Genomic DNA, 25,821 nt, shown 5'->3' on the forward strand with positions numbered 1-25,821 from the left:
GTTTTAGGTGGTGTCTGGATGATTTGGATGTGACTGCAATCTCGCTGGGACATGTGTCCCCCCACTAATCACTAGGCTGGATTGGGCTGTTTCTGCTGTCTCAGCAGATGTCCCCTTCCTCCTTCCCTGCTCCATGTGTTTCCCTGCCTTGCTCAAAGAGGACGAGCTTCCCCGCTAGAGGCGAACCATTGCTAGGTCACAGGGATAGGGTAGCTGCGCTGTGCTTGAGAACCTCCAAACCAGCTCAGGGTCCATTTGTAGGAGAACCTGGGGTAGTCAAGCTTCCAAGACTGCAGACACATCCAAGTGAGACACTGCATGGGGTAGGGTGGCTGGTGGTTGGAGTTTGGTGGTTGAGGTTTTTTCAGGTGTTTTACCTTCGTTGTTGAAGGGTAGTTGATTTAGATTGGTTTTTAGCTTGGTGATTGTGGGCTGGTTTCAGTGGTTCTATTTAGCTTTGGGTTGTTTGCTTGAGGTCATTTTGGTCAGGTTATGTCATTTGGTTTCATATTTTTGAGGTTGGTTTAGATGGGTTGTTTTAGGTAGTTTTATCCTTGATCAGATTGTTTTGAAGTTGTTTGAGATTGTTTAATGGTTGTTTTAGGTTAAGATTGGTTGGTTTTGGTTTGTTTAGGTTGTTTGGTTACAGGTTGCTTAAGGTTGGCTGAGAAATGCCGGTGTCTGTAGTTTTAGATTGTTTTAGGTAGGATTTTATAGATCATTTGGTGTGGGTAGGTTTGTTTTAGGGTGTTTAGGTTGGTTTCTTTTGTTTGGTTTAGGTAATTTGTTGTAGATTGTTTAAGGTTCTGCTTAGGTTGTTGGTGGGTGATTGGAGATTTTTAAGGCAGACTGGTTTAGGTTGTGTAAGGTTGGTTTAGGTTAGTTGTTCTATGCTGGTTTAGGTAGGCTGTTCTAGCTAAGTTTAGGGCCAACTCATGGAGCAGCAGGCGCCCAGGCCAAATGGCCCAAAGAAGCCGTGGCAAGGGGCCGTGCTCAGCGCTGCAGAGGAAGGCAAAAAACCCCCGGAGACACTTGCTGTCCCACCTGGGGGGAAAAAAAAGCCTTCCTCCCCCCAGCTGCAGGGCACGAGAGGCCATCTTCCTGGTGCTTGAGCAGCAGGCAGGAACCAAGCCAAAAGGGCCCAGAGGAGCTCTGCAAAGTGGTCATGCTCAATGCTGCAGAGGAAGGCAAAAAACCCCCGGGGACCAGGGCCAATCTGCCCCGGGGGAAAAAATTCCTTCCTGACCACAGAGCTGGCGATCAGCTGTTCCCTGAGCATGTGAGCCAGACCTGGCTCCTTGTCCCACAGGCTGCTCACGCCCCCCAGGACCTGCGCAAGCCCTCGCCTATCCTACCCTATCCTACCTTGAGCCGGAGCCACCTCCCGGCCTTGGGAGACTGCCGAAATGCCTCTGAGCTGATGGACCTTGGGGGCAAGAGTCCTTCCTGTGCCTGGTGGGACACCAGTGGGTGTTCCAAGCACAGAAGAAATTCCCTTGGTCTCTCCACTGCTGTCCAGTTGAAAAGGATTTCCATCCATGAGCTGAGCTTGGAAGGTGGCCCTGCCAGCAGATCACCTTGCAGTGCAGAACCTCCAGCAGCCTCATGCAAGCTCTTCCTCCCTCAGCCCCTGCCCTGGGATTCCACCAGCTCCTCAAGTGCTTCCTCTGGGATGTGTTGGGGCTGCCCCCGGGCCAGCTCTGGCAGTGGACACGGGACGCGGCTGCTCCTTTTGATCCTGCCCAGGGCATTGTGAGTGCTGCATTGCCGGGTGCTGGCATTGTGACACGGGGGTGACAGAGCCAGGCATGTGCAGCCCCGCCCACCCCAACCCTGCCCAGCAACCTTGGGAGGAAGCCTTTGTGGTGCCGGCCCCAAATCAGTCCCTGTCGTCTACAGGACAGGGGAGTAATCAACCTAAACGTGTCCCTTTTTTGCCAAAACACAGTGTGGATTTGTTGCTAGTCCAGCCTCACTTCCAGTACTTCTTCCTACAGCCCTGTTACGAATTCCTGACCAAACCTGGGAAGAAGAAACAAAATGCCAGAGATGAGAATTACTGAATGCAACAAGAAGACACAACAGAGATGATGGAGGAAATCAGCAAGAGGGGAAGGAGAGGAGGAGCAGAGGACATGTAAGCAAACAAGATCCTTGAATCCCAGCCCATCAGAGGAGTGATAGAAGGGTTCCCGAAGACCAGGCTCTGAATAAAAAGCATACCTCGTAAGCTTCTGTCTCCAGGTCTCTAATTTGCTGCTCAGCCTCAGGTCTGCTCTGACAGTAGGCCACATTTCTCTGCCTCATTTCAGCATCTGGATGCTTCAGAAGAAATGTGTGAGCTGCTGCAATAGCCTTTGCAAGGTTATGAGCCTAAACAGGGATGGGAAAAGAGGAAGGGGGGAAAAAGGGTTAATGGGGGAAAAAAAATCAAAGTTTACCAGTTTTTGTCAACAAATTTTCCTGCAGCTTCTAGATTCCCAGCTTCCTTGTACTGAAGCCACGGTCTCGGCAGATACAATTGATCTGATACACTAGATCTGATACAATTCTTCTCAGTTTTACTAACACATGCATAATGAGGAATTTTTTTCAATGTTAAAATGTATTATTGCTGCAGATAGCATAGGTGATGACTTTAGGTTAACAGAAGAGCATTTTTTTCCTCCACTTGCCCTGTTCATGAAGCTGACAAGGCAGAAGCCAAGGCCTCACCAAGAGAATACCAGCACCCTGAGGACCCTCACTCTGAAACAGACATCAGAGGATGCTGCGCTTCTGACCCCAGCATCCTTGCTGTGGAACACCGAGGCTACACATCATCGTACAAGTCCTGTCATCCACACTGCGGGGCCGTAGAAGACTGGATCCCTCATTCTTTTCTTTCTTCCTTTCTCTCTGCTCTTTCCTTCTCTCCTTTTTTCTATACCCTCATTTCTTTGTCTCTCCTTCCATATATATATATATGTATCACTCTCTCTTTCTCTCTCCCTTATACCTTAGTTTTCCTTTCTTCTCTACCACTCTCTTTCCCTTTTGAACATATAAGGATAACACCATCTTTAAGCTCTGCTGTTAATTTCTGGTTAAATTTCATATTATAGCTACTGATGGTTGCCAATATACCGCTTGTAGTAGGATTTTCGCTGTTAATGTGTTGATAAGTTCTGTTATACATTTGCCAAGTCACCATTTGCTGTAACCAATATCCCAACAAGTTCTTTTAGTAAAACTCACAATTGGATTGGACCCCGGAGGTGATTGTCTGTCATTCACTTCACGTAACCACGCAGAATTAACCCAGAGTTAACTTGCACCTGGTCTCGTCTGTTGAGTCAGGGCGCGTGTCGTGTCTAGAGTTAACTCATCCCTCATCCCATCTGTTGGGACGGGACAGGAGGGTTTGCGTTTGGATGAAAAGTCAGCAGCTTTGCAGGCTTTGAACCCTCACACCCTACATGCCCTGTGCCACTTTGCCTGCTCATAGCTGCAGTCTTGAGGGAGGGAACAGCACACTCGAGAGCAGCTGCAGGGACATTTTCTCCCCATGCTCCCCTTTACTGTCATCTGGTTCACTTCCTTCCTCTCTTTCCTCCTCCACGATAGCTGCCCCTTGCTGGCTGCTGCCAAGAGTTCTTGCCCACTCAATGCCAGCTCGTCTCTTGACTTGTAGAATCACAGAATCATTTTGGTTGGAGGAGACCCTCAAGATCATTGAGTCCAACCATAGCCTAATTTGTTTCGATTGCGTGATGACAATCTATACCACTGACTCCCTGAAGGGGTTTTCATTTCTGTCCCGATTGCCTTCTCCAGCATTTTTCAATACATAAATAAAAAAAAAAAAAAATCTAAAAAAAAAAATAATTAGATTTGATTGGAACATCGTGTTGATTTTGGCCCCAAAGACTTTATTTCCCAGAAATAAGTTGGGTCATCATCAGAACACTTCAAAGATTTCTAGCCAGTGTAGAACTATTGCATTGCGTTGTTTTTAACACAATTCTATGCATGTTGCAGTGTGTGCATTTAATTTCTACTTTCCTTAGAATTTTAAAAACAGTCTTAAACTGAAGAGAGCTTTCAGGCTTGGTAGAGAAAAAGAGCAGATCTTGACTCCACGGTCTGTGGACATCGTTCTAAAGACAGTTTCTGTGCATCCAAATGCTGTTAATCCTTGATAATATGATGATGCTTGTGTGATGACCACGGAAACACACAGGGGGGCAGCAATGAGGAAAGAACCTTGAAAGATAGTCTAGCGTTGTTCGCATCCCAAAGGAGGATGATCCGTTTTCCGTATCATTCCTTACAAATGCTTGTCTAATTTGTTCTTTAAAAATTCCTTTAATATTCCTGCTGTTGCAAAGGTTGCTACATACCCTACGTTTTTCAGGTTTTTAACTTAAGCCTCATTATTCTGTGTCCTGTATGCAGTGAACGTACGCAAATGCTTTTCTTCATAGCTACCTTTTAGATGTTTAAACACACTTGTTTCTCTTCACTATTGCCCTATTGACTTTCTGTAGAATCCCAGAAGTTGTACTACACCCTTCTTGAAAGGCAGGACATCATCTGGAGGGTGCAACAGCTAATATGTGCAAATACAATGCTGCAAAAATAATGCGCGAATGTACTATCTGAAGTGTCATGTGTGATGAGGAATCACTGGGTGTTGTAATTAGCGAGAAATGGTACATAAAAACTAGGTGACAGAAAGAGGACATGAGGCTGGCCTACTGCTCTTCAAGCTTGTGGTGCAGCTCTGTGGGCTTTGGATGACTAAAGGAAAGCAGGAGGCACAGGGGAGAACTGCTGCTGGATCTTAATGAAAGATGGCAAATGATTTGGAGAGAGGTTTTCAAAGTCAGAAATGCAAGTCAGGGGCCCAGTTCCAAATTGCCTGTGAAATTCCTGTGTACTTCCCTCGCTTGTGTAACTTTGTGTATTGTCCAGAAGTTTTCATTTCAAAGTTAAGAAAGTCACACTTGTATGATAGCTGATGTCATGATCTCATAATAACAGGTATAATAAAAGTAATGGAAAATGTCAGTATTCAAAACAGGTCCATGATAAATTAGAAACGAACTTCTACAACTGTCGCTTACCGTGCCTTCCACGTTACAGCTGTCATTAGTCATTGATGCTGTTTCCTCAGACTTTGAGCTGTAGTATCTGATTTTTGTTTCAGGGTGTGTTCTGAAGTTGCTGATGGCACTGCCTTGGTCCTTTGGCTAAAAAGTGTAGCAAATATTTTGTGGATTATCAGTATGAGCAGCAGTCAAACAGCATTCTTTTCAAATCAATAAGGAAAAAAGTTGCACCAGTTCATCTCAGTTCCCTAATACCAAAGGTCTTTTTCACATTTATTGATCCTTTTGTATTTTGCTCCTTCTTTAAGGTCAGTTGATGTCTGGAGGGAACCGTCACATCTTTGAAAACTCCTTGTAGCTATGGAAAAGAGATTTGTTGACTTCCTTGGGTGATAAGTAGACACTGCAGAAATTATATGCCGCTCATCTCTAAGTCTGAGATAGGAATTAGGAAGGAATGTGTTACTGGAAAACAAAATAGAACTGGGCCCCTTGAGACAGAAATATGTTGATGAAATCGTCTAGTGTTATTAGCCAAGACATAGCGACTCTTTGGCCAGGGAACAAACAGATCCTGTGCTAAAATAGTGTTTGTTCCAGGTAATTCTCAACAGTCTCTCCAAGCAATGGATCTACTTTGCAAATGAGATAAAGTGGACCTAAACAGTGAAACAATAAGGGCTGTTTTTCTTCCCCTGGTTCAAAATCGACACAGCAGAGCCCATATAGTTTTCAAATCAGCAGCAGCTCCTTCACCTGCTTGCTATCATACAGAGCAGAATCTGTACTTTCTCCTTCTGTACGGCTCCTGAAAGAAACTTGGTTGCACTTGTTCACTTGTTGTAAAGAATGGGATGTTGATCAAGTGCAACTGTAGCAAATACTTTCTTTGTTTAAACAATTTAGAATTTTCCTGTGTTGATTCTCATAAAAAAAAAAATAAATAATGCAGTATTTTTCAGGTACAGAGCCCTCAGGGCTCTCTCAGGGCTTGTCATGCAGACCTCCAGGCATAACAAAGCAGAATTCTTTTCTCTCTTCTCTCTCCTCTTCTCTTTCCCTTTACCTTCCCTTTCCCTTCCCTTCTTCTCCTCTCCTCCTCCCTTCCCTTCTCCCTTCCCTTCCCCTTTCCCTTTTCTCTCTCTCTCCTCTCACTCTTCCCTTGAAAACCACTTTCAAGGACAGAAAATACAATGGATACAAGTGTTTCTTTTAATTTAATTTAATTTATTTTTTATGTTAATTTATTAATTTATTTAATGTTATATCATGTTATGTTATTTCATGTCATATTATTTCCATTTCTGATTCTGTTTCAGAGCCAATGCTCACAATCCTTAACACAAGCCCACGTGTAGCCAGGAGCAGGCTGATGCATTCTTCAGTTTAGCTTGAAAAAACAGCCCTTGCAGGCTGGCAAAGGCAAGTCCCAGAGCTGCAGAGAGCAGCAGCAGGAATAGAGGCCAAGCTTTGCCTGGTTCCTGAAGAGGGAGAACCTTGAGAATGAGGTGTGGGACTGACCACGCACGAAAGAAGAAGGAGAAGAAGTTGATGATGGGTGTGGTACCGTGGGATGTTTTCCAGAGCTACGTGACACGTAGCGATGATGAGCAGACTTTTTGCCTTGCGCACCTTGTTTTGCTGCTGTGCTTCTTGGGCAGGGTGCACGAGAAGCACTCTGGTCCCTGCCAGGCGCTGGTGTTGCCCACAGGGTGAGGTGCCAAGTGGCAGCTGCGGATGCTGCAGCCAGGCTGGAGCCCTTCCAAGCAGGGGCTGTTTTGGTGGAGGGAGGTTTTTGGTTTTGGTAGCTTGGCTGAGGTTGTTGAGGTGGTTGGAGGTGATTTGTTTGCGGCAGGTTGTTCTTTGAGGGTGGTTGTGAGAGGCTGGTTGTTGAAGGCTGGTGGGTTTAGGTAGCTTCATGTAGGTGATTTTTGGTTGAAGTTGTTTTCTGTTGGTTGTTTTAGGTGGGGTATGTGAAGTTGTTTTTGTGGAGGTTATTTTCAGTAGTTTGTTTGAGGTTGGTGTCGGTGGTTTGGTTGAGGTTGTTTAGATGATTGGAGGTTGGGTGGTTTAGGTTGGTTCTTTGAGGTTGGTTTGATTTTCTTCTGTTCTTTTCAGTAGGCAGTTTAGGTAGGTTCATGGATGTCTGTGTTTTCAGGTAGGTTGGTCTAGGTAGGTTTGGTTTCCATCACTGAGGTTGCTTGAAGGGTTTGTGTTGCGGTTGGTTCAGGTTGTTTGTTTGAGGTTGGTTTAGTTGTATTTAGGTAGTTTGGATGAGGTGATTTGATTTGGGTAGGCTGTTTGAGCTTGTTGAGGCGTTTTCTGGTGGCTCAGGTTGACTAGGTGGTTTAGTTTGGGTTTTTTGGTAGGTTTGGTTTTGGTTGTTTGGTGGTTGAGGTTTTTTTGGTCATTTGGCTTACCTTGGTTGAGGTTGTTTGCAGTTTGTTGTTTTCAGTTGTTTTGTGCTGTCTGAGGCTGGTTGTGTGTTTGTAGGTTGTCTGTTTCTCAGAGGCATCATGTTGTTGAAGCTGGGTTCCTGAAGGTCATTGAAGGTTGTTTGTATTTTGGTTTCGGTTAGTTGCTTGAGGTTGGTTCAGGTAGTATGCTGTAGATTGTTGAAGGTTGTTTTTAGGTTGTTGCTGGCTGGTTGTTTGAAGACTGTGAAGCTAGATTGGTTGACGTTCTTGAAGGTTGGTTGGTTGCAGTTATTTAAGGTTAGTTTAGGTGAGTTGTTCTATGCTGGTTTAGGTAGGCTGTTCTAGCTAAGTTTAGGGCCACCTCGTGGAGCAGCAGGCACCCAGCCCAAATGGCCCAAAGAAGCCGTGGCAAGGGGCCGTGCTCAGCACTGCAGAGGAAGGCAAAAAAGCCCCAGAGATGCTTGCTGTCCCACCTGGAGGGAAAAAAAAGCCTTCCCCCCCCCAGCTGTAGGGCACGAGAGGCCATCTTCCTGGTGCTTGAGCAGCAGGCAGGAACTGAGCCAAAAGGGCCCAGAGGAGCTCTGCAAAGCCGTCATGCTCAATGCTGCAGAGGAAGGCAAAAAACCCCCGGGGACCAGGGCCAATCTGCCCCGGGGGTAAAAAATTCCTTCCTGACCCCAGTGCTGGCGATCGGCTGTTCCCTGAGCATGTGAGCCAGGCCTGGCTCCTTGTCCCACAGGCTGCTTACGCCTCACAGGACCTGCCCAAGCCCTCGCCTATCCTACCTTGAGCTCGAGCCATCTCCCGGCCTTGGGAGACTGCCCAAATGCCTCTGACCTTCGAAAAATCCATCCAGCGGTCCTGTCAAGAGTTCCTGACCAAACCTGGGAAAAAAACCAAAATGCCAGAGATGAGAATTACTGAATGCAACAAGAAGACACAACAGAGGTGATGGAGGGAAACAGCAAGAGGGGAGGGAGAGGAGGAGCAGAGAACACATAAGTAAAGGAGACCCTTGCATCTCACCCAATCAGAGGAGTGATAGGAGGGTTCCCCAAGACCAGGCTCTGAATAAAAAGCATACCTCGTAAGGTTTTGTCTCCAAGGCTCCAAACTTTTCCCTTTTTTAAGGCAAGGTGCGGATCCCACGGTGTCCTTCGGTCCCCGACGGTCTCTGGCGGTCTCCAGTCGGCTTCTGTGCACACACACATACATCTAGCTTTTATTTTCTATATCTACATATTTCTATTGACTCTATAGTCTGCATACAGGGAGAAGGAGAGAGAAAGAAAAAGTCTGAATTATTTGTGCAATGTGAAAACCTTTTCCCTTGAAGGGAAGCTCCAGCTCCAGCGCTGTCCTCGGGTCTGTGGCGCTGTCCCCCGCTGTGTGGCGGCTCCTGAGGACTCCTCCCGGCGCTCTGGGGCTGCCGAGCAGAAGATGGCAGCGACTCTCCTCGCCTCTTGCCCAGCCCCAGGGCAGAGGAGATGCCCCGGCATGAGGGCCGGGGGTGCGGGCTGGAAGCCGGGCTCACCTGTGGCTCCAGAGCGGCTGCTGGTCCGGCCCATCCCCGGAGGGGGCTAGTGGCGGCTGCGGGGGCGGCGCCGCTTGTGGCCAGGCGCCTGTCTGGGGGCTCTGGGAGAGCCCCCGGCCGTCCTGCGGCGCTTGGGGCACCACGGCGCCGCGGGCAGTCCGGCCGTGCTGCTGGAGTGCCCCTGCAGCCCCGCCTGAGGCGGATCCACCTCCATCGCCGCCTCCTCCTGCCGAGGCGGATCCACCTCCATGGGCTCCGCCTCCTCCCGGGGTGGGTCAATCTCCATGGGCTCCTCCTGCCTGTGGGCGGTGCTGCTGCTCCTGACAGGCCGCCGCCGTTTGGGCGGCGGAGCCATCGCAGGGGGTCCCTGAGCCTCCTCTCGCTTCTTCGCGTCGATCCGGCGCTGTCGTCTGCGGCCTCTTCTCTCGCAGCGATGGCGCAGCTGGCACAGCTGGGCTCCAACTGCCATCGCAGCGGCTCGTGGCGTCCCCAACGGCCGCTGCGGTGGCCGGCATGGCGGCCCCCGGGGCCACGAGGCCCCGTTGCGGGGCCATTTTGCTCCGCAGTCCGGTCAGTGCTCAGGTTTGGTTTGCCTCTGGTGGAACGGACTCATGGGCCTTTTGTCTTAAGGAGAGAGCAACATCTGCAGATCTTTGGACAATATGTTTTACCAGCACGACAAACCTGGTCGTTGTATTGCAGAATTCTACTCTGCTAAGGGATTCTGATATTTCTTCAGTGCTGTAGTGTTAAGAATGCCAAACGTGTTGGAAGAGACAGTGCTTTTTTGGCTCCAAGCCACTTCTATGGATGTTCAAGCGTTTCCAGAAATCCTTCTTGCAACAACCCTCTTGTGAGTTACAGACTTGTGAGTATTATTTCTGCTTGTTGTTGCTGTTTAATCTTTTGTTTGCTGAGGGAAAACTTGCTGTAAGATCTGTGAGCAAAACGTGTTTTTGGAATATTTGCCAGCTGAGTAGTTTCTCCCTTGGCCTTCATCTCTAGGGGGTGATGGGTTCAGGGCAGCCGTGCCATAGAGTAGCAGTTGCACGATTGATACTTGTCATCGGGTTCCTAATTGGTAGCCTTTATTTTGCGTGGGTTGTGTGTCGAACTGCTCAGTAGTTAGTTTGGTTTGACATGTCCTGAAGGTCTAGGCAAAGATTAAAAAAAGGAGTGGACTTAAAGAGAAAGTATGTATTATTTTGTCATGCCATGTTGCTATTTGAAACCTGTGTTGATTATTGGTGATATTGAAGAAATTGCCGAGACTTAGAGGGCAAATCTTGATGTGCTGAGCAGAAGAGTGCAATGGATCTGTTTGGTTGCCAGGTAGCTTTCTTGACCCATGTGGCCAGTTTATCAAGATTGCACTGCACGCCTGAGAGAGTGAGAAAGATCCCCTCTCTCCTTAAATAATTACCATGACGCTAATGGGATGAAATACTCTTATCCATCAGCCTGGATGTCAGTCAAGCTCTGTCCCATCTCTGCCCCTCTTCCTCGATCCGTAACATCTGTGGGCAGAGCAGTCAGAATGTCCTTGGCTCTCAGACGGGAGCAATTAAAAACATGAGCTCTGTGCTGGGGTGTTATCTTGTGTTCTCAAACGCATTTCAAATAATGACTGTGTGAGCTGTGAAAAAGAAAGGTTTCTAACTCCATGAAGAAAATGAGTTCGCTTTCAGTGAAACCTGCACAATTTCAGGTATGGAGCCCTCAGGGCTCCGTCAGGGCTTTCTTTTCTCTTCTGCCTTCTCTTCCCTTCCCCCCTGCCCTTCCCCTTTCCCTCTCCCTTCCTTCACTCTTCCCTCAAAACCACTTTCCAGGACACAAAACGCAATGGGTACAAGTGTTTCTATTTTATTTTAATTTGTTTTGTTTTATTTTATTTTATTTTCTTATTTTTTTTTAATTTACTTCATTTTATGTTTTTTCATGTTCTGTTATTCCATGTCATTTGTGTTTCTCACTCTTTTTCAGAGCCAATGCTCACGATCCTTAACACAAGCCCACGTGTAGCCAGGAGCAGGCTGATGCATTCTTCAGTTTAGCTTGAAAAAACAGCCCTTGCAGTCTGGCAAAGGCAAGTCCCAGAGCTGCAGAGAGCAGCAGCAGGAATAGAGGCCAAGCTTTGCCTGGTTCCTGAAGAGGGAGAACCTTGAGAATGAGGCGCGGGACTGACCATGCACCAAAGAAGAGGTATGTGGTACTGTGGGATCTTTTCCAAAGCATCACATGTAGCGATGACAAGCAGATGTTTTGCCTTGCGCACCTTGTTTGGCTGCTGTGCTTCTTGGGCAGGGTGCACGAGAAGCGCTCTGGTCCCTGCCAGGCGCTGGCGTTGCCCGCAGGGAGAGGTGCCGAGTGGCAGCTGCGAATCCTTCCTGTTCCTGACAGGACACCAGTGGCTGCTCCAAAGCACTGGGTCCCCGTGCAACATCTCTGCATGCTGTTTCCTACATCTACCTTCTTTGTCTGTAACTTGTTTGGGTTTTACTTGTTTCTTTGTACCTTCTTTGGTGTTCTGTTTTTGTTGTTGATGTTGTTTCTATTGTTGTTTTGGTTTTGTTGGGTTTTTTTAAGTTGGTTTCATTTGGTTGGTTTAGGTCAGTTTCTTATATGAGTTGGTTTTGGTAGGCTTTTTGAGACTGGTTGTTCCAAGTTGGTTGTTTGACACCGTATTACGTTGTTGGTAGGTTGTGTGTTCATAGGTCACTGAAGGCTGGTTGGTTTAGGTTAAGGTTTGTTAAGCTTGGTTTAGGTTGGCGGTCTTTGATTGCTTGTTTCAGGTTTGATGGTTTAGCTTGGTTTTGGTTGGTTAGTTTAGGTGGGTTGGTTTAGGTTGTGTGATGTGATTTTCTTACCGCTGATCTATGTTGTTTAGTTTTGGAGGTTTATTTTTCTTGGTTTTGCTGGGTTCTTTGGTTGGTGCTGTTTTCTGACGATTCTTTAGCAGTGGTTGTGTTAGTTTGGCTTAGGTTTCTGTTTTTAGTAGCTTGGTTCAGTTTGTTGCGGTCGTTTGAGGTTGGTTTGAGGCAGGTTCTTTGAGGGTGGTTGTGAGAAGCTGTTTGCTGAAGGCTGGTGGGTTCAGGTTGCTTGATGCAGGTGGTTTTTGGTTGAAGGTGTCTTGCATTGGTTGTTGTAGGTGGCGTATCTGAAGCTGTTTTCGTTGAGGCCGTTTTCAGTAGTTTGGTTTAGGTTTGTTTAGATGATGTTAAGTTGGTTGGTTGGTTGGTTATTTTAGGTTGTTTCTTTTCAGTAGGCAGTTTAGGTGGGTTGGTGGGTGTCTGTGTTTTCAGGTAGGTTGGTTTAGGCAGGTTTGGTTTACAGAGTTTAGGTTGCTTGAAGGGTTTGTGTTGAGGTGGGTTCAGGTTGTTTGGTTTAGGTTGGTTTAGTTACTTTTTGATAGGTTGTTTTAGGCAGTGTTATTTCCGTTGCATGTTTTGAAGATGGGTTCCTTCAGGTTGGGGTGGTTTAGATTGGTTGTTGAGGGTGCTTTAGGTGCTTTGGTTAGATTGACATTGTGTTTTGTTGGTTTTAGGTGGTGTCTGGATGATTTGGATGTGACTGCAATCTCGCTGGGACATGTGTCCCCCCACTAATCACCAGGCTGGATTGGGCTGTTTCTGCTGTCTCAGCAGATGTCCCCTTCCTCCTTCCCTGCTCCATGTGTTTCCCTCCCTTGCTCAAAGAGGACGAGCTTCCCCGCTAGAGGCGAACCATTGCTAGGTCAAGGGGATACGGTAGCTGCGCTGTGCTTGAGAACCTCCAAACAAGCTCAGGGTCCATTTGTAGGAGAACCTGGGGTAGTCAAGCTTCCAAGATTGCAGACACATCCAAGTGAGACACTGCATGGGGTAGGGTGGCTGTCGGTTGGAGTTTGGTTGTTGAGGTTTTTTCGGGTGTTTTACCTTCGTTGTTGAAGGGTAGTTGATTTAGATTGGTTTTTAGCTTGGTGATTGTAGGCTGGTTTCAGTGGTTCTATTTAGCTTTGGGTTGTTTGCTTGAGGTCATTTTGGTCAGGTTATGTCATTTGGTTTCATATTTTTGAGGTTGGTTTAGATGGGTTGTTTTAGGTAGTTTTATCCTTGATCAGATTGTTTTGAAGTTGTTTGAGATTGTTGAATGGTTGTTTTAGGTTAAGATTGGTTGGTTTTGGTTTGTTTAGGTTGTTTGGTTACATGTTGCTTAAGGTTGGCTGAGAAATGCCGGTTTCTGTAGTTTTCAATTGTTTTAGGCAGGATTTTTTAGATCATTTGGTGTGGGTAGGTTTGTTTTAGGGTGTTTAGGTTGGTTTCTTTTGTTTGGTTTAGGTTGGTTTAGGTAATTTGTTGTAGATTTTTTAAGGTTCTGCTTAGGCTGTTGGTGGCTGATTGAAGTTTTTTAAGGCAGACTGGTTTAGGTTGTTTAAGGTTGGTTTAGGTGAGTTGTTCTATGCTGGTTTAGGTAGGCTATTCTAGCTAAGTTTAGGGCACCTCGTGGAGCAGCAGGCGCCCAGGCCAAATGGCCCAAAGAAGCCGTGGCAAGGGGCCGTGCTCAGCGCTGCAGAGGAAGGCAAAAAAACCCCAGAGACGCTTGCTGTCCCACCTGGGGGAAAAAAAAGCCTTCCTCCCCCCAGCTGCAGGGCACGAGAGGCCATCTTCCTGGTCCCTGAGCAGCAGGCAGGAACCGAGCCAAAAGGGCCCAGAGGAGCTCTGCAAAGCGGTCATGCTCAATGCTGCAGAGGAAGGCAAAAAACCCCCGGGGACCAGGGCCAATCTGCCCCGGGGGAAAAAATTCCTTCCTGACCCCAGTGCTGGCGATCGGCTGTTCCCTGAGCATGTGAGCCAGGCCTGGCTCCTTGTCCCACAGGCTGCTCACGCCCCCCAGGACCTGCCCAAGCCCTCGCCTATCCTACCCTATCCTACCTTGAGCCGGAGCCACCTCCCGGCCTTGGGAGACTGCTGAAATGCCTCTGAGCTGATGGACCTTGGGGGCAAGAGCCCTTCCTGTGCCTGGTGGGACACCAGTGGGTGTTCCAAGCACAGAAGAAATTCCCTTGGTCTCTCCACTGCTATCCAGCTCAAAAGGATTTCCATCCATGAGCTGAGCTTGGAAGGTGGCCCTGCCAGCAGATCACCTTGCAGTGGAGAACCTCCAGCAGCCTCATGCAAGCTCTTCCTCCCTCAGCCTCTGCCCTGTGATTCCACCAGCTCCTCAAGTGCTTCCTCTGGGATGTGTTGGGGCTGCCCCCGGGCCAGCTCTGGCAGTGGACACGGGACGCGGCTGCTCCTTTTGATCCTGCTCGGGGCATTGTGAGCGCTGCATTGCCGGGTGCTGGCATTGTGACACGGGGGTGACAGAGCCACGTGTGTGCAGCCCCGCCCACCCCAACTCCGCCCAGCACCCTTGGGAGGAAGCCTTTGTGGTGCCGGCCCCAAATCAGTCCCTGTCGTCTACAGGACAGGGGAGTAATCAACCTAAACGTGTCCCTTTTTTTGCCAAAACACAGTGTGGATTTGTTGCCAGTCCAGCCTCACTTCCAGTACTTCTTCCTACAGCCCTGTTACGAATTCCTGACCAAACCTGGGAAGAAGAAACAAAATGCCAGAGATGAGAATTACTGAATGCAACAAGAAGACACAACAGAGATGACAGAGGAAAACAGCAAGAGGGGGAGGGGGGGAGGAGCAGAGGGCATGTAAGTAAACAAGATCCTTGAATCAGAGGAGTGATAGAAGGGTTCCCAAAGACCAGGCTCTGAATAAAAAGCATACCTCGTAAGCTTCTGTCTCCAGGTCTCTAATTTGCTGCTCAGCCTCAGGTCTGATCTGACAGTAGGCCACATTTCTCTGCCTCATTTCAGCATCTGGATGCTTCAGAAGAAATGTGTGAGCTGCTGCAATAGCCTTTGCAAGGTTATGAGCCTAAACAGGGATGGGAAAGGAGGAAGGGGGGGAAGAGGGTAAATGGGGGAAAAAAAAATCAAAGTTTACCAGTTTTTGTTGACAAATTTTCCTGCAGCTTCTAGATTCCCAGCTTCCTTGTACTGAAGCCACGGTCTCGGCAGATACAATTGTACACTAGATCTGATACAATTCTTCTCAGTTTTACTAACAGATGCATAATGAGGAATTTCTTTTTTAATGTTAAAATCTATGATTGATGCAGATAGCCTAGGTGATGACTTTAGGTTAACAGAAAAGCATCTTTCCTCTCCACTTGCCCTGTTCATGAAGCTGACAAGGCAGAAGCATCTACTGTTGCTCCTGTGTGGGATTAATCTCACAGCAGTTACTGAGGCCAACCTGTGACTGCTGACCAGGAGCCATCACTGCCCGTGTTTACGCGGCGTTCGTGTCACTTCTTGGCCCAGCAGCACGAAGACAATATTCCAATAACGATCTGCCTGATGGTGTGACAGAGTTCGAGCCAACGGCAGGGACTTGTGTGTGATCTGCCGCAATAGCTTTTGGAAGGTCGTGAGCCTAAAGGGGTGCGAAGAAGAGGAAAGGGGAAAGAATGAGTTAACTGGGAAAAAAAATCCACGTTTCCCACTTTCTGTCAACAAACTTTCCTGCAGCCTCTATATTCCCCAGCTGACATCTAGGGAAGCCACAGTCTCAGCAGATACAATGTTACACTAGAACTGATACAAATCTTTCCTGGTTTTTTACTAGATGCATCACTAGCAGCATGTTTCGGTCAGTTCATGAGACGGGAGCACAAGTGATGTTTGCCTCAGTTCCTGTGCTATCTGGGATGGATGAGGAGCTAAATAAAGAGAGGAGTAGAAAAGCCCGTCTCATCAACAGGTGGCTTAAGGATTGGTGTCACCGTCAAAATGTGGGGTTTTTTGACCATGGGGCAAACTCCATGGTACCTAGTCTCCTCAAATCAGACGGGCTTCATCCTTCTAGGGAAGGCAAGAGGACTATAGCCCATAAGTGTGCAGGTCTGATCAGGAGGGCTTTAAACTAGGTTTGAAGGGGGAAGGGATTGAAACTGGGCTCTCCAAAGATCAGCCTAAGGATGGAAAGCCCGAATTAAGAGTGAAATCAGCAGCCCACTTGAAGTGCATGTACCCTAATGCATGCAGTATGGGCAACAAACAAGAGGAGCTGGAAGCCATCGTGCAGCAGGAAAGCTATGACATAGTTGCCATCACAGAAACATGGTGGGATGACTCATATGACTGGAGTGCTGCTGTGTGTGGCTACAAGCTCTTCAGAAAAGATAGGCAGGGTAGGAGAGGTGGAGGGGTGGCTTTGTATGTTAGAGAGTCACTCGACTCTGTTAAACTTGAGGTCAGCAGTGACAAGGTTGAGTGCCTGTGGACCAGAATCAGAGGGAAGTTCAACAAGGCTGACATCCTCGTGGGTGTCTGTTATAGACCGCCCAACCAGGACGATGAAGGAGATGAATTATTCTACAAGCAGCTGGCAGATGTCTCAAAATCGACGGCCCTTGTTCTTGTGGGTGACTTTAACCTGCCGGATATCTGCTGGGAGCTCAATACTGCACAGAAGAGGCAGTCTAGGAAGTTCCTAGAGTGTATAGAGGACAATTTCCTTCATCAGCTGGTAAATGAGCCTACCAGGGGTAAGGCCCCGCTAGACCTACTGCTTACAAACAGAGAAGGGCAGGTGGGAGATGTAGTGGTTGGAGGCCGCCTGGGGCATAGCGACCATGAAATAATAGAATTTTCAATACTCAGAGATGCAGGGAGAACCATTAACAAAACCTCTACGCTGGACTTCCGGAGGGCAGATTTTTGCCTATTCAGAAGTCTAGTTCAGAGCATACCCTGGGAAACAATGCTTAAAAACAGGGTTGGACATGCTTCAAGCAGGAGGTTTTGAGTGCACAGGAAGAGGCTATACCAGTGTGCCGAAAGGCTAGCCGGCGGGGAAGACAACCGGCTTGGCTAAACAGGGACATTCTGAATGAAATCAGAAATAAAAAGAGACTTTACCGACTGTGGAAAAAAAGGGCTGGCTACTTATGAAGAATTTATGGAAATAGCTAGATCATGCAGAAGAAAAATCAGGGAAACAAAAGTGCAATTTGAAGTTAATTTGGCCAATTCTGTCAGGGATAATAAAAAGTCCTTCTTCAAATATGTTAATAACAAAAGGAGGGGCAAGGAAAACCTCCATTCTCTGTTGGACCTTGGGGGAAATATAGTTAATAAAGATGAGGAGAAAGCTGAGGTACTTAATACCTACTTTGCCTCAGTTTTTACCAGTAAGACAGGTGGCCCTCAGGACAACTCATCTCTGGAGGTGGTCGACAGAGATAGGAAGCCAAATAGGCCCCTTGTATTCTAGGGGGAAATAGTTGGTGATTTACTGAGCCATCTGGATCCTCACAAGTCTATGGGACCAGATGGGATCCATCCTAGGGTGGCAGAAGAACTTTCCAAGCCGCTCTCCATCATCTTCCAACAGTCCTGGCTCACTGGGGAGGTCCCATATGATTGGAAATTGGCCAATGTTACCCCAGTCCACAAAAAGGGCTGCAAAGCTGACCCTGGCAACTCCAGGCCTGTCAGCCTGACCTCGGTGCCTGGCAGGGTTATGGAGCAGATCATCCTGAATGGAATCACACAGCACCTTCAGGATGGACAAGGGATCAGACCCAGCCAGCATGGGTTTAGGAGTGGCAGGTCCTGCCTGACCAACCTGATCTCCTTTTATGATCAGGTGACTCACCTGGTGGATGAGGGGAAAGCCGTGGATGTGGTCTATCTGGACTTCAGCAAAGCCTTTGACACTGTCTCCCATAATATACTCCTGCAAAAGCTGGTAGCCCATGGCTTGGACAAGCGTACTCTACGCTGGGTTAAGAACTGGCTGGAGGGCTGGGCCCAGAGAGTGCTGGTGAATGGGGCTGCATCTAACTGGCAGCCAGTCACTAGTGGTGTTCCCCAGGGGTCAGTGTTGGGTCCAGTCCTGTTTAACATCTTTATTGACGATTTAGATGATGGGATTGAGACCATCATCAGCAAATTTGCTGATGACACCAAGTTGGGAGGGAGTGTCGACCTGCTGGAGGACAGGAGGGCTCTGCAGAGGGATCTGGACAGACTGGAAAAATGGGCTGATTCCAATGGGATGAAGTTCAATAAGGCCAAGTGCCGGGTGCTGCACTTTGGTCACAATAACCCCCTGCAGTGCTCCAGGCTGGGCGCAGAGTGGCTGGAGAGCAGTCAGACAGAAAGGGACCTGGGGGTACTAATTGACAGGAAGCTCAACATGAGCCATCAGTGTGCCCAGGTGGCCAAGAAGGCCAATGGTATCCTGTCCTGTATCAAAAATAGCATGGTCAGCAGGACAAGGGAGGTGATCCTTCCCCTGCACTCTGCATTGTTGAGGCCACACCTGGAGTATTGTGTTCAGTTCTGGGCCCCTCAGTTCAGGAAAGACATTGAAGTGCTGGAGCGGGTCCAGAGAAAAGCAACGCGACTGGTGAAGGGACCTATGGGGAGAGGCTGAGGGAGCTGGGGTTGTTTAGTCTAGAGAAGAGGAGGCTTAGAGGTGACCTCATCACTCTCTATAACTACCTGAAGGGAAGTTATAGCCAGGTGGGGATTGGTCTCTTCTCCCAGGCAGTTAGCAATAGGACAAGGGGGCATGGGCTTAAACTCTGCCAGGGGAAATTTAGGCTGGATATTAGAAAGAAATTCTTTACAGAGAGAGTGGTCAGGTATTGGAATGGCCTGCCCAGGGAGGTGGTGGACTCGCCGTCCCTGGAGGTTTTAAACTGAGATTGGACATGGCACTTAGTGCCATGATCTAGTAAACGGACTAGAGTTGGACCAAGGGTTGGACTTGATGACCTCTGAGGTCTTTTCCAACCCAGTTGATTCTGTGATTCTGCGATTCTGTGGTGTTTCTTTTAATGTCAAAATCTATTATTGTAGCAGATCGCATCATAATGATTGTAAGTTCAAAGGATGACTTTTTCTCCCTTCCTCCCGTACTGCATTTCTATTATTTCCAGAGGGAGAGAGAAAGAAAAAGTCTGAAGTATTTGTAAAATGTTAAGACACTTTTCCTTTTTTCAGGCAAGGTGCAGGTCCCACGGTGTCCTTTGGTCTCCGACGTTCTCCAGTGGCGTCCTGTGGTTTCCAGCGGTGTTCTTCAGTCTCCCACGGTCTCCTGCAATCTCCAGCGGGCTTCTCTGTGCATGCATTTATAGTTGTTATTGTCTATATTTACATATTTTTCTAAACTATATTGTCCCTAGACACATAGATAGGGAGAAGGAGAGAGAAAACAAAAGTCTTAATTATTTGCTGAAATGTGAAAACCTTTTTCCTTTTTTAACCAAGACACAGAGCCAAGGGTGTCCTGTGGTTTCTAGCGGTGTCCTTCGGTCTCCGACGGTCTCCTGCAGTCTCCGGTGGTCTCCTGTGGGCTTCTGTGTGCACACATTTATCGATTTAATTTTCTATATTTACATGTCTATGGGACGAGGAGCAGGAACAGAGGTAACATAGGACCCATGTCAAGTTTGTTTCCACAACTCTCCCCAAGTACAGGATGTTTCGGAAAGATGGTCCCAATTGGAAATCACTCTGCGTGTGAAATGGGGACCATGTTTTTGAAACACCCTGTAGTATTGCTTGAGACACATCCCCTGGTCCCTCTGCTTCCAAATTTGCATGAAGCCTTGTATCAAGTCCCAAGCTCCATTCAATAGAGTCTGGTTAGGCACGGGCAAAAACAGTGTTAGTCCTATGCCATGTGTGAATCAAAATTTGTCCCACACCATTTTCCCCTTGTCAAAGAAAGGAAAACTAATATCCCAAAAATCCCCAAACGTATTAAAATGACCAACCAACCATCAGTAAAAAGAAATCAATAATTCAATAAAGAACACTGATAGTCAACAGAAAACGAAGGGACAATCCACCGGGTGCTGATCCAGTGCTCTTTCCCGTGCTGTACTCTTTGCGTTTCATTAGTGGCTTCGTGGTTGTTCCTGTCGCCTGCCTGCGCTGACTGGCACAGTCACTGTCACTGCCCCCGCTGGCACTTCACCCCACTCTGCTGCAGGATGACACAGCAGCCCTGCAGCTCCGCAGCGAGTCAAGCCCAGCGTTGCATCTCTGTGGGTAGTTAGGGTCTGGCGGCCGGAAAATCTCGCGCTGTACGGAAAAATAGTAGCCCCTCCCTAGGTAGGTAGGAGTATGTGAGGCAAGCAGACGGAAGTGACGCTGTAAACCTAAGGTATATAACGCTGCATTATCTGTTAATAAACGCCATGTGCCGTCCACCACATTGGTGTCTGTGTGCTGATGGACTGAGCGACCTGGGGTGTGGTCACCGTGCTGTTCCTGAACCAGGTTGTCACTGCCTCCTGAGAGGCAACAAGTGGTGCCGAAACCCGGGAACATCGCCTGGATTCGGGTGAACAGCGGCCGGAGCGATAGGACCAGTACAGTGGGGAGGACGCTGCCGGACCCGCGAGGAGGATGGAAGCCCTCGTGAAGGTCGTATCTCAGTTACATAAACAATGGGGTATTGATTGCAAGTCTAAAGATTTTACTCTCGCAGTTGCGAGGCTCTTGCAAATCGGGGTTATCAAACAGCCGGTGGATATTCTCCACCCGGAGGTGTGGGACAAGTGCACTAAAGCGCTTGCCGACGAAATGATGTCCTCGGGTAGTGGGAAAAACCTTAAGTCGTGGGGGAAAGTTGTAAAAGCTCTGCAGAAGGCCATACAAGCGCAGGAAACCTGGAAGGCAGCACAGGCTTGTTTGTTGGCCACCCCACAACTGGGGGTCGGGGCGGCTACACAGACCCCGCACTCCCCAGATAGTGACGATCCTGCTGAACTTAAAGGTCTGCGAGAGGGCGACCCCCCCGGGGCGACCATGCAGACTCCTCACTCTCCAGATAACGACGATCCGGCTGAGCCCAAAGATCAGCGAGAAGGCGAAAATGAGACACAGGAGCGAGCTAAATCTTTTTGGGGTGGGTTAGTCGAAGAAGCCAGGCGTGCTGCTGAGAAAACAGAGTCTGAGGGAGTTGGGACGAGACCCCCGCCGTATGCGCCCCAAGATGGCGCCCAGCGCGCGGGGGAGGAGAGGGATGAAGAAGTTCTTGGGGGGAATGGCATTGTTGGGTGGAATGGTGTCCTTGGAGGGCACGGGGAGATAGTGCTGGCAGAGAATGTGGAGAATGACCTTGCAGGTGCGAGCGAGCGCGTGGAAGTGAACAACAGAGCATTGAGCTTTGGGGGTGGAGGCGTGAACAAGGGGCGGAGAGCCGATCGGGGTGTCTACTTGGAGAGGCGCCATCGGGGGGCGGACACCTCCCCGAGCAGGAGGCGGGGCGAGCCAAGAGGGAGGGAACGGCCCGCCCGGACTGGGCGGGGCCGGAGCAGAGAGCGGCCCGCCCATAAGGGTAGTGGGCGGGGCCGGAACTCGGAAGTAACCGGTCAGTCTAGTTCCGGTTTCGGGTCAGATACGGAAGTGACTGATCAGTCGAGTTCCGACTCCGATTCAGATACCGATTCGTATTCGGAGGAGGAAATGGGAATGAACAGAATTAAAAGCAAAAATATCTCCTTCCGATACGAAGCGGAACCGCGAAAGGAAAAAATTCCTCTCACGGATTGGAGAAAGATTAAGATGGCGTGTGCCGATTGGGCCCCATCGGCCGCGCTGGCGTTCCCGGTCCGGGGGGCGGACGGGGGACAAGGGGTTCACACACCGATAAACCCTAAGGATATACAAGCGATTGTTAAAGCCATCGCCGATAAAGGGCTTAATTCTGCCCTGGTCTCCACCCTCATAGATGGCGTTTTTGCGGGAGACGACATGCTCCCGTATGACATTGAACAAGTCTGTAGGCTGATTTTTGACGGGGCAGGGATGATCGTTTTTAAACAAGAATGGGAGGACAACTGTGCGAGGCAACTGGCCCAAGTAACTGGGGCGGATCACCCGCTACATGGTTCTAACCTGCAGCGGCTAATGGGCTCGGATCCAGCAATGATGACCCCCCAGGCACAGGCCCAGGGTTTACGGGCTCAAGAAGTTACAGCAACTACACGTGCAGCCAGAGAGGCCATTCGCACAGCCTGTAGAGTTATTGCCAAGCCATCGCCATGCTCAACAATAAAACAAAGTGAAAGCAAGAGCTTCACGCAATTTGTAGATCGCCTCCAGACAGCGATCGACTCCTTGACACTGCCTTCAGAGGCAAAAGGCCCAGTCGCAGCAGAATGCCTACGCCAGCAGTGCAATTTGGTAACCAAAGGCATTTTGCAATCACTGCTGGCAGGGTCCAGTATCGCAGACGTGATCAAACTTGTCACGAGGGAAGAACACCTAGCTCCAATTCAGGCAGCTGTTTGCACCGCAATAACCAACATGATGGTATGTTTTAAATGTGGCCAGTCGGGCCACATCACAGCACATTGCCCTCGGTTAGGGGACTCGTCAGCAGCGCCCCCCCAACACCAAAACCGATCTAGAGGGCCATGCTGGGCCTGTGGTAAGAAAGGGCATTTTGCCAGGGAATGCAGATCCAAGACCCAGGGAAACGGGAGGGGGAGAGGGCAGTCGGGCCGTGCACAGCCGTCTCCCACTTGGGATATGAGGCGGCCCAATTATGCCAACCCCACGTGGAGCGCGGCGCTCCCGAACCTGGTGTCCGCTTAAGTCCATTAAACTGGATCTTCAGGCTAAAACTAATGAAAACTGTGAGTTTCTTTTTTCAGGACTGGATCATCGGACGCCCTCGTGACCCGTGTACCCTGGTGACCAGAGAAGTCAACAGGCCGGCGAGCATCCCATCCGGGCCCGAGAGTTCCACACTGATAGAATCCAGACAGCAGCGAAGCGGCTTCCGAGAAGGGAAGCTGCGACACTTCTGTGTGATCTTGATTCTGGGGTTTGTTGCTACAGGTAAAGCAGAAGCAGGTTACAGTCACCATGGCTAACCATCCTAATATCTACTTTAGCAGGGCCGGTCATTGTAGGTCTAGTAGCACTAATCTTCGGACCCTGCATACTAAATAAGCTTGTAGCGTTTGTTAGAAGCCGACTTGAGCGAGTTAACATCATGCTGACTGAATACCAACAACTCCTTTAAAAGGAGGCATTTACCTAGGGTTATCCCCAGTTATCCCTAGTTATCCCTAGTTACAATCCATTACCAATCGTCACTCTCTAGTTTTCACCAGTCTATGGTGTCTTGCTGCTAACATTATTTAATCTACCTCTAAAGATTACTTACACAGTATTGTACACTATTACCTCCTAGTTCTAACCAATTTAAAGTGCCTTACCGTTCACTGTGATCACTTTACTCACAAAAATATTGCACTAAGGTAGAAGCACAAAATTTTTTAAGACTGTTACATTTTTTAGCTAATTTAGTTTTGCATAGGGAGGGGGGAAATGTGGGTAGTTAGGGTCTGGTGGCCGGAAGATCTCGCGCTGTACGGAAAGATGGTAGCCCCTCCCTAGTTAGGTAGGAGTATGTGAGGCAAGCAGATGGAAGTGACGCTGTAAACCTAAGGTATATAACGCTGTGTTATCTGTTAAAAAACGCCATTTGGCGTCCACCACATTAGTGTCTGTGTGCTGATGGACCGAGCGACCTGGGGTGTGGTCGCCGTACTGTTCCTGAACCAGGTCGTCACTGCCTCCTGAGAGGCAACACATCTCCCTGCCCTGGTCACGGCGAAGGGCTCCTGTGCCCAGCCCCGCAGGGCAGCAGCATCAGGTGGTTGCAAAGGTTGCATTTCACTCCAGGAGCCGAAAGCCGAGTTGTTTGGAGCGCCCTGGGAACTCGGCTTGTTTGAGAGCCCAGCCTGCAGCCCCGGGACAGCAGCACTGGCCCTGCTCTGAGAGGTGGGGGCGTTTCTGGAGGGAGCGTCACCCTCCGAGGCAGAGGACAGAGCTTAGGAAGGCTCGGTTCTTCCGGACTCTGACCCGCCACAGAATGTGCAATGGCTGTAGAAGTGGAAATACCGATTTTCTTGAGTGCTGTAGTGTTAAGAATGCAAAACGTGTTGGAAGAGACAGTGCTTTTTTGGCTCCAAGCCAATTCTATGGATGTTCAAGCGTTTCCAGAAATCCTTCTTGCAACAACCTTCTTGTGAGTTAATGAGAAAATAGGGTGGGAAAAAAATCAGCACCTAAAATAGCTGTGACACACAGCACTGAAAAGTCTCCACCGGACACTCCACGCACAAGAAAAAGCCCGGTGGAAGGGTGGGCTGGCACATCGCGGCCAGCGGGCTGTCGGCAGCGGTTGCAGCGGCGGCAGCTCCAGGAGGCTGCCCGGCCGGAGGAGAAGGGACAGGGGGCGGGAAGAGTTTTCCCTCCAACTCTCTCTCGGGAGACAGCCAAAGCGCGCGACTGCCGCTCGTTCCCGCGTTTACCGGAACACGGGGCGGGGCCGAGGAGCGACGGCTCTGCCATCCGCTCGTCGGGGCTGCTGGGTCGGTCTTTGCGGGAGGCGGTAGCGATTGGTCGGGTCTGTGTCCAGCATGGCGGCCAAGGCGAGCAGCAGCCCCTCTCAGCTGCTGCTGCTGCTGCGGCCGCTCGGGAACCGGCGCCGCGACGCTTCCGCGCTGTCCCGGTGCCCGGGCGGGGCTGCGCTGGGCTCCGTCTTGTGCCCGGCGGGCGGGGAGGGCGAGGCCGCTTGTGGGCACGCGTGGGTGGCGCGGCCGGCGCCGCCGCTTGGCGGGCAGCTGGAGCGGGGGCAGCGGGTGTGCCCGCCGGGTCCGGCCGTGTCGGCCGGTACGGGAAAATCCCGTAGAAGATGGTTCAGACTTGTGAGTATTATTTCTGCTTGTTGTTGCTGTTTAATCTTTTGTTTGCTGAGGGAAAACTTGCTGTAAGATCTGTGAGCAAAACGTGTTTTTGGAATATTTGCCAGCTGAGTAGTTGCTCCCTTGGCCTTCATCTCTAGGGGGCGATGGGTTCAGGGCAGCCGTGCCATAGAGTAGCAGTTGCACGATTGATACTTGTCATCGGGTTCCTAATTGGTAGCCTTTATTTTGCGTGGGTTGTGTGTCGAACTGCTCAGTAGTCAGTTTGGTTTGACATTTCCTGAAGGTCTAGGCAAAGATTAAAAAAAGGAGTGGACTTAAAGAGAAGTATGTATTATTTTGTCATGCCATGTTGCTATTTGAAACCTGTGTTGATTATTGGTGATATTGAAGAAATTGCCGAGACTTAGAGGGCAAATCTTGATATGCTGAGCAGAAGCGTGCAATGGATCTTTTTGGTTGCCAGGTCAAGAAAATTATCAACATTACACTGCAGTGTGGCTAATGTATTTGTTAGTTCCAGCAAATATCTTGATACAGAGATGTATGTCAGTTCTGTAATCGAGGCTGCAGTTATTGTCCCTGGTTGGTTGTTCTTACTTCCTTTTTCTAATGCTACTTCAGTGAGATTCCACCTGAGGGCAGAAGAATCACAAATCTAGACCAGATTTTGCTCAATGGAAAGAACATAACAATGGTAAGTCATCATTGCTCAAATGCTGCATGCATTTATTTTCTCTGCCTGTAAAGCAATCGGTAATTTAGTTTAACTACTTCAAGCTGAGCTTTGCAGACAGGTGTGTTCCATAAGCTACTTTCAGGTAGCTTCTGGGGCATATCAATGTGTGAGTAGTGCTGGAAAAGTGATCTTATTGCCTTACTTGGTACACGTTACAGTTAAAACACGCAAAAAACCCATGAAGAGAGCGTAGCCCTAACTTTGTTTTGGTGGATGCTTTTCTGGTCTTCAGGTGTGCAAGGGAAGCACTGGCTT

General features: G+C 49.0%; 1 protein-coding gene and 1 long non-coding RNA gene across 2 annotated transcripts; one reads left to right on the forward strand and one right to left on the reverse strand.

Moving 5' to 3' along the window:
• Positions 1 to 2,024: 2,024 nt before the first annotated feature.
• On the forward strand, positions 2,025 to 20,312 carry LOC309435613. The gene is made up of 2 exons (XR_014183200.1): positions 2,025 to 2,137; positions 19,096 to 20,312. It is a non-coding gene; the product is annotated as an uncharacterized lncRNA (long non-coding RNA).
• Positions 6,393 to 14,874, reverse strand: LOC309436769 (uncharacterized protein; the record flags this gene model as incomplete). The annotated part of the gene is made up of 6 exons (XM_082046252.1): positions 6,393 to 7,698; positions 8,296 to 8,394; positions 8,595 to 8,705; positions 8,833 to 8,936; positions 9,045 to 9,639; positions 14,804 to 14,874. 6 exons carry the CDS (start codon positions 14,872 to 14,874, stop codon positions 7,668 to 7,670), a joined length of 1,011 nt encoding a protein of 336 aa, XP_081902378.1. The 3' UTR covers positions 6,393 to 7,667.
• Positions 20,313 to 25,821: the final 5,509 nt, after the last annotated feature.

This window comes from Streptopelia decaocto, assembly GCF_964273445.1.
Source record: "Streptopelia decaocto genome assembly, chromosome: 2".
NCBI classification, from domain to species: Eukaryota; Metazoa; Chordata; class Aves; order Columbiformes; family Columbidae; genus Streptopelia; species Streptopelia decaocto.